This window comes from Anomaloglossus baeobatrachus, chromosome 2, assembly GCF_048569485.1.
Source record: "Anomaloglossus baeobatrachus isolate aAnoBae1 chromosome 2, aAnoBae1.hap1, whole genome shotgun sequence".
NCBI classification, from domain to species: Eukaryota; Metazoa; Chordata; class Amphibia; order Anura; family Aromobatidae; genus Anomaloglossus; species Anomaloglossus baeobatrachus.
The window spans coordinates 713,772,518-713,787,001 of NC_134354.1; the positions used below are offsets into that span (position 1 = coordinate 713,772,518).

Genomic DNA, 14,484 nt, shown 5'->3' on the forward strand with positions numbered 1-14,484 from the left:
GACGGTTCATTCCGTCCCGTTCTGGACCTCAAACTGCTCAACAGACATGTGAGAACCAGACGGTTCAGGATGGAATCTCTCCGCTCGGTCATCGCTTCGATGTCACAGGGAGACTTTCTCGCATCGATCGACATCAAAGATGCTTATCTCCATGTGCCGATCGCACCCGAACATCAACGCTTCTTGCGTTTCGCCATAGGGGACGAACACCTTCAGTTCGTGGCATTGCCTTTCGGCTTGGCGACAGCCCCACGGGTTTTCACCAAAGTCATGGCATCCGTTGTGGCGGTCCTACACTCCCAAGGCCACTCGGTGATTCCCTACTTAGACGATCTCCTAGTCAGGGCACCGTCTCGGGAGGCGTGTCAACACAGCCTTACCGTCGCTCTGGAGACTCTCCAGCAGTTCGGGTGGATCATCAACTTTCCAAAATCCAAGTTGACACCGACCCAGTCATTGACCTACCTCGGGATGGAGTTTCATACTCAGTCAGCGGTAGTCAAGCTACCACTGGACAAACAGCTTTCTCTGCAAGCAGGGGTGCAATCTCTTCTTCAGAGTCAGTCACACCCATTGAGGCGCCTCATGCACTTCCTAGGGAAGATGGTGGCAGCGATGGAGGCAGTGCCTTTCGCGCAATTTCATCTACGCCCACTCCAATGGGACATTCTCCACAAGTGGGACAAGAGATCGACTTCCCTCGACATCCGTATCCAGTCGGACAACGCCACTGCAGTCGCCTACATCAATCACCAGGGCGGCACTCGCAGTCGTCAAGCCTTCCAGGAAGTACGGCGAATTCTGCAGTGGGTGGAAGCCACAGCATCCACCATCTCCGCAGTTCACAGAGCTCTGGCGGCGGATGCATTAGTACAGGATTGGTCGCAGTTTCAACTGCCTTATGTGTTTCCTTCTCTGGCGATGCTACCCAGAGTATTACGCAAGATCAGGTCCGACTGCCGCCGCGCCATTCTCGTCGCTCCAGACTGGCCAAGGCGGTCGTGGTACCCGGATCTGTGGCATCTCACGGTGGGTCAACCGTGGGCCCTTCCAGACCGCACAGACTTGCTGTCACAAGGGCCGTTTTTCCATCTGAATTCTGCGGCCCTCAACCTGACCGTGTGGCCATTGAGTCCTGGCTCCTAGCATCGTCAGGGTTATCTCAGGATGTCATTGCCACTATGAGACAAGCCAGGAAACCGACGTCCGCCAAGATCTATTACAGGACTTGGCGGATATTCTTGTCCTGGTGCTCTGTGAATGGGTTTACTCCCTGGCCTTTTGCCTTACCCATTTTTCTTTCCTTCCTTCAATCTGGAATGGACAAAGGTTTGTCACTAAGCTCTCTCAGGGGACAAGTATCGGCGCTCTCAGTATTTTTTCAAAGGCGCCTGGCCAGGCTCCCGCAGGTCCGCACGTTCCTGCAAGGAGTATGCCACATAGTCCCACCTTACAAGCGCCCACTAGAGCCCTGGGACCTTTTACAGGGTGCTAACGGCTCTTCAGAAGCCACCTTTCGAGCCGCTGCGAGATGTCTCCTTATCACGTCTTTCGCAGAAGGTGGCATTTCTAGTGGCAGTTACATCACTCCGAAGAGTGTCGGATCTTGCAGCGCTGTCATGCAAAGCCCCCTTCCTGGTTTTTCACCAGGATAAGGTGGTTCTGCGTCCTGTTCCGGAATTTCTCCCTAAGGTGGTATCTCCTTTTCATCCAATCAGGATATCACCTTACCTTCTTTTTGCCCTAATCCAATTCACCGATGTGAAGAGGATTGACACTCATTAGATCTAGTGAGAGCACTCCGGTACTACGTGTCTCGCACAGCGCCCCTGCGCCGTTCAGATGCACTCTTTGTACATGTCGCCGGTCAGCGTAAGGGTTCGCAGGCTTCCAAGTCAACCTTGGCTCGGTGGATCAAGGAACCGATTCTTGAAGCTTACCGTTCTTCGGGGCTTCCGCTTCCTTCGGGGCTGAAAGCCCATTCTACCAGAGCCGTGGGTGCGTCCTGGGCATTGCGGCACCGGGCGACGGCTCAGCAGGTGTGTCAGGCAGCTACCTGGTCTAGCCTGCACACTTTCACGAAACACTATCAGGTGCATACCTATGCTTCGGCAGATGCCAGTCTAGGTAGGCGAGTCCTTCAGGCGGCGGTTGCCCACCTGTAAGAGGGAGCCGTGTCGGCTCTATTTATCGAGGTATTCTTTTACCCACCCAGGGACTGCTTTTGGACGTCCCAATTGTCTGGGTCTCCCAATGGAGCGACAAAGAAGAAGGGAATTTTGTTTACTTACCGTAAATTCCTTTTCTTCTAGCTCCAATTGGGAGACCCAGCACCCGCCCCTGTTCCCTTCGGGCTTGTTGTTCAATTGTTTGTTTGGTTTCAGTTCTCCGAACATCCTTCGGATTGAATTTACCTTAGACCAATTTATAAGTTTCCTCCTTCCTGCTCTTGCACCAAAACTGAGGAGCCCGTGAGGCACGGGAGGGTGTATAGGCAGAGGGGAGGGGTTACACTTTTGAGTGTAATACTTTGTGTGGCCTCCGGAGGCAGAAGCTATACACCCAATTGTCTGGGTCTCCCAATTGGAGCTAGAAGAAAAGGAATTTACGGTAAGTAAACAAAATTCCCTTCTTTTATTCCTTCCTTCTGACTGACAAAAGAAAATCACCCAATGTCATTTTTACCACTGTCAATCTAGAATTAATTTCGCAGCATCTGCTTATACATTGGGACATTCTGGAAACTTGTACTCTGGTTTTGTAGAATGCTACTAAGAAGCTTTTGCTTTTTCTCAGCTTTTCTGCTGCTTTTTAAAACCAATAAACTTTTCTTCTACAGGTGGTCCTTTTGGTATAAAAAACAATCCCAACTTGAGACCATTAAATCTGCTGCAGGTAATTACAGCCATGTTTTCTTTTCTTTGATGTTTTTGTAGTCATGAGGTTACTATCCATTTATTTTTAAGTTAAATAACAATTTGGGATATGATTTTTCATCCTTACAGCCACCCATGGTCAATATTCCTTCATTGTTTTAAAGAGAATCTGTCACTAGTTTTTGGTTTGCCATCTGAGAGCAGCATAAAGTAGAGGCGCAGATCCCGATTTCAGCAATGTGTCACTTACTTTGTTGGTTGCTACAGTTTTGATAAAAATCACTGTACATCTACACTGTACACTGCATATCTACCAGGTCTCTGAATGCTGAGCTCTGTGTAACCCCACCCACACCACTGATTGGTAGCTTTCTGCCTATGCACATTGTACACAAAAAGCAGCCAATAAGTGGTGGTGTTTTTTGAATTTGGAGGAATAGGAAGCAGATGCAGGATGTGTTACATATCCTGCAGAGACTAGAACTGGCTCCAGTCACTGCAGTTTAGCCATTTAAATGTTGCTGTCAATGTTTGATAGTGGTATTGAAATGACACCATTGCTAGAACGCACACACCGGCTTCTATCTGTACTTAAATTGGAACGATATGATTTCACGAGATACTGCGGTCGCAGGTTCAAACCCCCCTAAGAAAAAAAATATAAAAGTGTACATTTTTTCCTTTTTTCCTTCTTTTAAAAAAAAAAAATTAAATAAAAAAAAAAAAAAATTATATATATATATATATATATACATACATACATACATACATACATACATACATACATACATACATACATACATACATACATACAGTACAGACTAAAAGTTTGGACACACCTCATTCAAAGAGGTTTTTTTTTTATTTTCATGACTCTAAATGTAGATTCACATTGAAGACATCAAAACTATGAATGAAAACATGTGGAGTGAAATACTTAAAGTGTGAAACAACTGAAAATATGTCCCAGAAATGCTTAGCACTTGTTGGCCCTTTTGCCTTCACGCTGCGGTCCAGCTCACCCCAAACCATCTCAATTGGGTTCAGGTCTGGTGACTGTAGAGACTAGGTCATCTGGCATAGCACCCCCATCACACTTCTTCTTAGTCAAATAGCCCTTACACAGCCTGGAGGTGTGTTTGGTGTCATTGTCCTGTTGAAAAATAAATGATGGTCCAACTAAACGCAAACCGGATGGAATAGCATGCCGCTGCAAGATGCTGTGGTAGCCATGCTGGTTCTGTATGCCTTCAATTTTGAATAAATCCCCAACAGTGTCCCCGGCAAAGCACCACCTCCTCCATACTTCACGGTGGGAACCAGGCATGTAGAGTCCATTCGTTCACCTTTTCTACAAAGACACGGTGGTTGGATCTAAAGATCTCAAATTTGGACTCATCAGACCAAAGCACCGATTTCCACTGGTCTAATGTCCATACCTTGTGTTCTTTAGCCCAAACAAGTCTCTTCTGCTTGTTGCCTGTCCTTAGCAGTGGTTTCCTAGCAGCTATTTTTCCATGAAGGCCTTCTGCACAAAGTCTCCTCTTAATAGTTATTCTAGAGATGAGAAGGTGTGTCCAAACTTTGGTCTGTACTGTGTGTGTGTGTATGTGTGTGTAATTTTATATATATATATATATATATATATATATATATATATATATATATATATATATATATATATATATATAATGATAAACAAAAAATAGGTATTGTTGAACCCCAAAAAGTCTGATTTACGAAAATATAAGATTATTAAAACGGTATCATTCAAGTCTACAAGTTATCACGCAAACGATAAGTTCTACCATGACTATATTGATGGGAAAGTAGCAAACAGTTATGAGTGTTGCAACAATGGGAGGGAAAAATGACAAATTCTGAATCCTTTAAGGGGTGGTCCACTACACAGCATAGTGGTCACATCGATGTAAAGCTCATAAAGAAGGCTTTTCTCAAATACCTTGTGTAGTCAAATGTACCTATGAGCGGTGCTATTCCGGTTCACTCATCCCCATCACATGACCCCCTGTATCTGTGACCTTTGAGATCCGGTGATGTCACGTCAACTTCCAGTTGAGGGCGGCTTCACATCAGCGGTATTTTGACGGAAAGCCGAATAAGGCACATATGCGTTTCAGCTCCATTCATTTTCCAATGGAATCACGGCAAGTGGCGGTCACATGCTGTCTCATACATCGCACGTGACCGCATGTGACCTCCATCTTGCCTCGATCCCTTAGGAAATGAATGGAACTGAAACTCGTATGTGACGGCAAAATATTGCTGATGTGAGAGCGGCCTGACCCGATATCACCGCCCACAGCCCAGTCACTTACGGAAACTGGAGCCGGTCTCTGTGATGTCAGGTCAGCTGGAAGTTGACATGACCTCACTGGATCTCAGAGGTCACGGAGCCCGGTAGGGGAGGGGAGGTCACATGACTGCAGTAGCGCCGTTCAGAGGTACAATTGACTACACATGGTATTTGAGAAAAACCTTCTGTATGAGCTTTACATTGGTGTATGATATAAATATGAGCGAAGTATCATCACAGAAACTATACACCAAATTCTGTGTTCGTACAACAATCGCCTCATGTCACATTACTCTTGATATTGTAAATATAAGTAAAAGCTGAAGGTGTTTGATGATTTTCTCATATATTAATGATTACCTAGAGGATCCGGCTATATGTACTGCACAAGGTTTATTGTAAAGTTTTGGTTAGGACGAGGATTTACTTGGTAAAAAATAAAATTAAAAATGGTGGCATTAAAACATCATTGGGATCCCCATCCTATGATCCACACTTATTGAAATACGCTGCTCTTTGCTGAAACTGGATGTCCTCTTTCAAACAGCTTCCGGGGACATCACTTATATTCAATCCGATGCAACAACAGCAGCCACAGCTTTCCCAGTATTCACCACAGACGTCCCAGCAGACGGCCACCTCCAGTCCCCAGCAAAGCGACCAGCTGGGGCTGATGCCATCGGTAAGAATTTCTTAATTGCTACATAATTTGTATTGACAAATCATGACATATCGAGTAAGCGATTGTTCAGTTTCCTAGCTGCACTTTCAGATTTCTAGGATTAGTACTGTCCAAATGTTCCATACAAATTTCCCTTTAGTCAACTGTGGATAAGAGTTATCCCTTTAAAGGGAATCTGTCAGCAGGTTTTTGCTACCTCATCGGAGAGCAGCATGATGTAGGCAAAGAGATCCTGAATCCATCAGTGTATCACTTACTGGGTGCAGCCTTGACAGTGAGGTGTTAATTACAGCAGGGAGCATGTCTGACTACCTTGGGCATGACTTTTTAGTCCTTCAATGAGAAGTCCTGCTGCTTAAACAAACATATAGAGATTCATAGTTTTCATAGTTTTTAAGGTTGAAGGGAGATTGTAAGTCCATCTAGTTCAACCCGTAGCCTAACTTGTTGATCCAGAGAAAGGCAAAAAAAACCCAATGTGTCAAATAAGCTCCAATGGGGAAAAAAAATCCTTCCTGACTCCACATACGGCAATCAGACTAGTTCCCTGGATCAACACCCTGTCATAAAATCTAATATACATCACTGGTAATATTATATTTTTCAAGAAAGGCATCCAGGCTCTGCTTAAATGTTAGTAGTGAATCACTCATTACAACATCATGCGGCAGAGAGTTCCACAGTCTCACTGCTCGTACAGTAAAGAATCATCCTCTGTGATTATGATTAAACCTTCTTTCCTCAAGACGTAGCGGATGCCCCCGTGTTCCAGTTGCAGGCCTGGATTTTACATTGATAGGTATCTCACTATCAGAGGAGGGGTTGTGCCAAACTGCTGCGTGTATGACATTGTACTCCTGCAATGATAAGTCCTGCCGCTTAAACAAACATAGCAAATAAATAAATAACAGATTGGACCTACAAGATAGGCATCTCTGAACTTTATGTGAACGCTTACAGCATGCTGTCTTCAGATTACATCGCAAAACGTGCTGACAGATTCCCTTTAAAAGCCATGTTGCCCCTCTGCGGGTTTTTTTTTATTCTTTTTTGTTGTTGTGCAATAGCAATCTGCTGTGATTATTGGATTTTTTTCAGTGTTTTTGGTGGCGATTTGAAGTACCATTTTTTAAGGTGTTTATGTAGTCCAGAAATCCTGGGATTCTGCACTTAAAAACAAAACTACGTTATTTGCATTTTTTTCAGACACTCCGAAAAAGTGGAAAATGCAGAGTGGGATTACGTTTTCATGAAATCTCATCCATTTTGCTTAACCTGTTAAAGTGAAACTGATAGCAAGTTTTTGCTTTTTGCCACCTCATCAGAGAGCAGCACAATGTAAGCAGAGGAGGGGGCATTGCGGACACCAGGGCATGAGGGAACTAGCCACAGCAATGCCAAGGGTCTAGCTATTAAAACAAATATAGCAAATTAAAGATTGGACCGTGACAACACAGGCATGCCTGAACTTTCTCTCTTAACCCTTACAACATGATGACTTCAGTTTATATAGCAAAAACCTGCTGACAGATTACCTTTTAAGCCAACAGAATTTGTGCACAAAAAAATGCAGAGGAAAAGCGCAAAGAATACTTTTTTGTCAATTTAATTTTTTGCAAGATATCTGCAGCAAATTCCAAATGTGCAGATTAGATAAAACATCTTGTGATTTGGTTCCCCAGATTCCACTTTTGTAAATAATCTCCCAGGCAGTGTATGATATGGAATAGAAGAGGATACTTGAGGCCCTTTTACTTGATAATCAGCGAATGAGCGTTTGTAAGAAACGGTGTTCCCGATTGTGTCGGTGTGATCATGTTGGTGATCAACCAGCGAATGAGAAAAACGCTCATTGATTAGGTCATTCATCTGTATCAAATGACCCCTTGTAAGCCGCTGATAACATGCACTTTTTATTATATATTATATAGCATATTGGCAATTTTTCTGTCTCCATCTTGGTTTGTCGGGCTGCGTAAACTGGCCAGTAAACGAATACCAGATGACTAGTCGATCAGCGCTCATTACTGTCCTGACGTTGGCCCGTAGAGTATGCGGTTTCTTAATATTCTCAGCATTTATTTGACGTGAATTAGACATACCTTGTATGCATAAGTGGGCTCTGACCTCTGGAACCATCATGGTCCCCGAGAGCTAGAGTCCCCAATTACGTTTTCCAAGAATTTATGATAAAGAGCGCTGTCAGCTGTTCAAATGTACTTTCGGAAATGGCCCAATGTGAAGGTCCCATCTCTGAAGGTCCCATCATTCCTATGGACAGTGGTGTTGCACAAGGCCCTACCCCTGCCAGATGCCCTTCGTTGTTACCAATGATGAATGTCTTTCTTTTCCTGAACCAGTTTACAAATATGAAATGTATATATTCTATATATTGTCTTTTACTCTTCAATCTTCTCCTTCATTCTTGTGTTCTTTGCAGGGAATGGAGCAAGGTCCTAACGGTCAGGAGCAGACATTAACGTCTCAGCAGGCAGTTATTAACCTGACCGGAGTAGGTGGTTTCATGCCTCAGCAGACAGCTGGTATGTATCTGTGCACCCTGTCCCCTCAGTGTATACTCCTAAACATCTCATCTTCATACATCTGGGCTCAGACTCTAGTCATGCAGCAAAAGTGGGAATCCATTACAGGGAACAATCACTGCCTGATCTGACCGGATCACGGTCATCGGCGGATCTCGTAGCCGTGAGTTTCTTGCGTAGAACAGTTACCTATGGGATTGTTGGCACCACGCACTCCTGGAATCGTCCTAGTATTGGGAAAGGTTGCTGTAAATGGTGCAATGTGTAAATGTGGCTTGTGACTTATTTTATTGACCGTTTTAAATGTCGTTTATCAAAACATATAGCTTATCCAAAATGTATCTAGAATTTGATGTGTGACGGACATTTTTCTCTTAGTACATTTATCCTTTAAATAGCAACCGACTTATTTGCTCTAGTAGGGTTGAAATCTATGTGCATATATTAATAGTTTTCCAACCATTTTCATACAAATGTGGAAAGGTATTCCCAGTATTTGTAGATATAGGGACAGATTTATCAATACTAATCTAATTTTTAATGTAAACTTCGACTAAGCCGTCTTAAATGCATCACATTTATCATGGAGGGTATATGCCAAAAAATATGCCAGATTTATCAAAGTACAGTGGAACCTTGGATTAGGAGCATAATTTGGTTCCGGGAGTGAGTTACTCTTATATCAAAGCGAATTTTCCCATAAGAAATAATTGAAACACAGACAATTTGTTCCACAACCCAAAAATATTTACTGTATTTATACAAACTTATTACAGTAATACAAAAGTGCAGTAAAAACATATAAAGCAAATTAAACTGCACGTTCGCTTACAGTAGAATTGTTGGTGTGCGGCGGTACACTATATAGAGAGAAAAAATTCTGTATAAATATGACAACTTTTATTCTAGTACAGTATACAAAAAACACACCCCAAATCTATTCTCCCCAAAATAACAACAGAACTAAGCTAATTGTGGGGCAGATTACAGCACAAACAATGGGCTGTACTGGTTAGCAGAAAGAAAGTACAGTGCTGTATCCACAAATGCAAATTGATAGACATAATATATAGTATATACTGTGCTGTACAATGGAATACTGCACAATGAGAATTTGCTCTTATTGCAAAGCATTGCTCTTAAACCAAGTTACAAATTATTAAAAATCTTTGCTTGTCTTGCAAAACGCTCTCAAACCAAGTTACTCTTAAACCAAGGTTCCACTGTACATGAACCACTATTAGCCGACTTGCTTTGTGCCAGAAACGTATGCCGCAATTTTCATAAATTTTTTGGCACATAGACTTCGATTCATCATTTGCGGCGGGATGGGGGGGTTTAAGTCACTTTCTTTTTTTTGTCTTGTGGTATTAGTTGCCATTTTTGGCGCAAGATTTGAGAATTTCGCGCTAATTAAAAAAAAAAAAGACATTTTTTTTCCGGTCTTTTTTGCGGATTTTTGCCGCAAAAAAAAATGCACCAAAATGTAGATGTCCTTGGATAATACAGTAGGGGGTTGAACATTAGATCATTAGGTCATTTAGTGAGGCCATGTCTCTTTGGCAGAGGCAAAGCAAAGTGTCAGGAAATGCAGAAAGAAATGTGGTGCAAGTCCTGAATGTTAGTTTGGGGGAGTGGGGAGGTGTTTAGGAGCAGATTGTACCAGAATTTTGGCACATCTAAGTTGGTACATCTCACCAATTGTCTATAATGGCAAGTACTTAGCTGAATCAACTTTTGCTCCAAAAAAGAGTTTCTGTAATTATCTACACTCCTCAACATTGAGTTTCAAGATGGACAAGTCATAAGTAGGGATGAGCGAATGTATTCGTCACTATTCGGTAACTGACGGATAACAGACTATTCGCACCATTTGGTATCCGAATAAAACTACATCCGCTCCACTACTTTCAGTTTCATTTCTGACTTCCTGGCGCTCATTTTCTAGCCACCAGGTCTGGCATAATCCACGATGTTGAGGAGAGAGAGAGAGAGAGAGAGAGACTGTGCCCGTACTGTTTCTGCCTTTTCCCCAGTCACCTTATTTCACCATTAGGTCCAATGTGAAATTATTCTTGTTTCCCATAGACTTACATTGGGTGTCGACTATTCGTGGATAGTCGAAAAGCGGTGACTTATTCGCTGGCTATTCGGCGAAGCGAATATTAGGGTATTCGATCATCCCTAGTAATAAGATTATGCGGAAGTAGCAGGTGTTGCTAAGATCTGCAAATTAATAGATTTTCAAGCACCTAGATCCCATCGGGGCCAGTTTTAAAATTCTTTTTAGCCAAATTAAACCCCAAAAACCTCTTGTTCATCGATGTGCTAGTGATGGCCACTTGTCGTCATATAGTTCAAGGATTCTGTCCCTCTGAATTCACGAGGACTGAAAAGACAAAAGGTGCTAATAGGGTAGTACTATGAAAGAACGTATATAGATAAAATCAGATGTGCTCACCTGATGTAGTTGTGAAACAGTCACAACTGCTATTGAAAGCGTGTAAGTTATGGCTGTAGCAAGCACCACGAGGAGGTTAGCAATTAACGATCAAACCGAAGTGGACTCCTGCGCTGTCGTAAGAAGATGGTCAGCAAAAATTGTTAAATCGTGATTTTACTACGCGTTTCAGAGATCACATCTCTTTATCAGATAAATCAACACATGTACATCATGTCATGTGTGATTTATCTGAGGAATGAGATGTGATCTCTGAAACGCGTAAAAAAAACCAACAAAATTTAACCATTTCTACTGACTAACTTTTTATGACAGCGCAGGAGTCCACTTCTGTTTGATCATTTAATGCTAGAATCCTTGAACTGGCAGACCTTGTGTTATCACGCTGGCATATTGCAACGCGCATAGGTCAAGATGTCAGCTATGTTCAACATTACGTGTCCCAGTGAGAACGACAATGAACAGTAATGACCAAGAAGCGCTCAGAGTGTCAGATTAGAGGAATGATCCGTAGTGAGCCTTTCTGTACTACAAGTGAAATTGGACATCCTATACCAAAGCTAAGGCGTCAGTGTCTACACAAACTATCAGAAGGCGTGTGAGTGACAGTAACCTACAAGGAAGATCTAACACCACTACTTTCAAAGACTATCATGGTGCAGAGCAAGTCTGCAGAGGAGGTCTGTCCTCTTCACCGATGGGTTCCACTTTGGTCTGGAGACCATGTGGGTAACAATATGAAGAGGCCTTCAGGCGGATACATCACTGGTCCTACTCTCAGGACTATGGTGTGAAGTGGTATAATGTAAGGTAACCAAACCCTTCTAGTCTTCATTCTAGATACAAGAACAGCTTTGTGTTACAGTAACTTGTTGGTAGAACCTGTGTTACACCCATTTCTCTAAAGTGCCCCAGGAGTTGTTTCTCAACAAGACAACACTAGGTCCAATGTTTATTACATTACTGTGAGCAGCCTGCGTGTCCTAATTGTGCTACCATATCTCTGAACTTGTCTCCCGTTGAGCACATCGGTGACATCATTGGTCTGCAATTACAAAGAGAGCTGCCAACAGCGGATCTTGATGATTTGCCCAAGTAAAATCAATGTGGAAAACATTCCTCAGATAACAATTACTAACCTCATTTTTAACAGCAAAGATGTACTAAAGACAAGGGGGCACTCATTACAGGTGGAAGAAAGGAGATTCCGACAGCTAAATAGGAAAGGGTTCTTTACAGTTAGAGCAGTCAGACTGTAGAATGTCAACCACAACAGGTAGTAATGGCAGACACTATAACAGCTTTTAAGCAAGGGCTGGATGATTTCCTCAATACACAACATTATGGGTTATAGGTAATATAGTGACAAAAAGATTGTAGAAGTAGTGGAGAAAGGTGTTTTTTCATTCTTTTTGACTATGTAAGTGTACATGGTGCACATACTCTTGTAAATGTGATAAAACTGCAAAAAAAACAAACCAAACAAATGCAATTCTATTGTTTTTTGGGATTGGCTATTACGGTGTACATTTTGCAGTAAAAATGCCCTGTTCTCATGACTTTCCTTATAAGTCTGATTACACCAATACCGAACTTGTCCATTTTTTTTATATTATATAAGTAACTAGCTGTAGTACCTGGCGTTGCCCGCGATAGTCACTAAGTGTGTCTCTGTCTGTCGGCCCCTTTCCCTGTTTCGCCACAGAAATCATATTACCTCACACATAAGCTTCTTATACTAAGAATATCCTTTGTTGCCAATAGCAACCAATCACAGCTGCTATTAATGGCCTGCAGCTCCCAGCTCCATTGACTTTAATGTAAGCTAGTTTTTTGGTGAATAACTCTAAAGCGTGGGGTTACATTTTTCCCCTCAAAACATAGTCTATGACGTTCCCTGAGTCAAATGAGGTGTATGTGCAAAATACCGTGATTGTAAATGCGGCTTGTCAGCTTCCTTTAGCGGAAATATATACATACATACATACATACATACATACATACATACATACATACATACATACATACATACATACACTCAGTTTTATATATTAAACTAGCTGGAGTACCTGGCGTTGCCTGGAATAGTAACCAAGTCTCCCTCTCACCGCCGAAATCATATTACCTCACACATAAGCTTCTTATACTAAGAATGTCATTTGTTGTTTATAGCAACCAATCACAGCTGCTATTAATGACCTATAGCAAAATAGGAGAGATGTGATTGGTTGCTCTCGACCACCTGATAAATATACAGGCTGACTGTGAAAACATTTTCACCATGACCTAAAGGGAACCTGTCACCACTTTTTTGCCCTATAAGCTGCGGCCACCACCACTGAGCTGTTATATACAGCATTCTAACATGCTGTATATAAGAGCCCAGGCCGCTGTGAGAACATAAAAAACCCTTTATAATACTTACCTAACGGTTGCGCGGTTGGCCATATGGGTGTCTTCATTCTCCAGTGCTGGTGCCGCCTCTTTTGGTCATCTTTGTTTTCCTTCTTCTCTAGCCGACGTCTAGCCGACGCGTCCGACATCATCCACGCTCACCGACATTCATGTCCTGCACAGGCGCACTTTGATCTGCCCTGAGCAGGGCAGATCAAAGTATAGTAGTGCGCTTGCACAGGACCGGCGAGTGTGTATGATGTAGGACATGTCATGCACACAGGCTTCAGAAAGAGGCGGCGCCGACAACGGAGACGCCCATATGGCCAACCATGCAACCGTTAGGTAAGTATTATAAAGTGTTTTTCATGTTCTCACAGCGGCCTGGGCTCTTATATACAGCATTCTAATATCCTGTTTATAAGAGCCCGGTAGTGGTGGCCGCAGCTTATACGCCAAAAAAGTGGTGCCAGGTTCCCTTTAAGTCTAATAAATACTAGATGACGTGCACAGCAGATCCATGCCCAGAGTCTGGTGTGGCTTCAGATAGGATATGTGCTGCCGGACTGTGCGGAGATGGCAGACTGACATATGTAATGAAGCTATTCTAACCAGAGCCATGATTACAGCTGTGTGCATATGGCAGAATAGTAAAATTAACCCACATGAACATTAAATCGTTCAGGTTTATGTAGGGGGGTTCTGACATTATACAGCTGTAGAATATCTATCTATGTTTATATTTGATTGTTTTATTATTTCTGACAAGTAGCAAGAAATTACATAACTTATTTAAGGATCTAAAAGATAACATTGCATAGGGAAAGTATGTGGGAACAAGAGACACAACACAAAAGGCACACTTGGATGACATGAATGATACGCGCCAAGTTTTCTGGCTAAAGATCTGAGCAGTTTTAGGCTCTGTGCGCACGTTGCCGAATTTCATGCATTTACGCTGCGTATTGCACCGCAGCCTAAATGCATGCGACCTGTGTCCCTTGCACAATCTATGAAGATTGTGCATAATCCATCCGCACGTTGCGTTTGAGAGCGCAGCGATTTGGAACAAAATTTTGGCATCCAAATCTCTGCTTTCTAAAAAGCCACATCTCACTTATTCCGTGTGCTTTGGATGCAGGTCCCACTCTGTCTATGGGAGAGGCAGCATCCGGAACGCATGAAATCTTTTTTTTTTTTTCTGCAGAAAC

General features: G+C 42.7%; 1 protein-coding gene across 1 annotated transcript in view; it reads left to right on the plus strand.

The window, feature by feature from the left end:
- SUPT20H (SPT20 homolog, SAGA complex component) overlaps positions 1 to 14,484 on the plus strand; it is a 192,520-nt gene that overhangs the window by 171,387 nt on the left and 6,649 nt on the right. Inside the window, 3 exon segments of the mRNA XM_075337317.1 lie at positions 2,840 to 2,895; positions 5,741 to 5,875; positions 8,316 to 8,418. Coding sequence (XP_075193432.1) covers positions 2,840 to 2,895; positions 5,741 to 5,875; positions 8,316 to 8,418 — 294 coding nt within the window.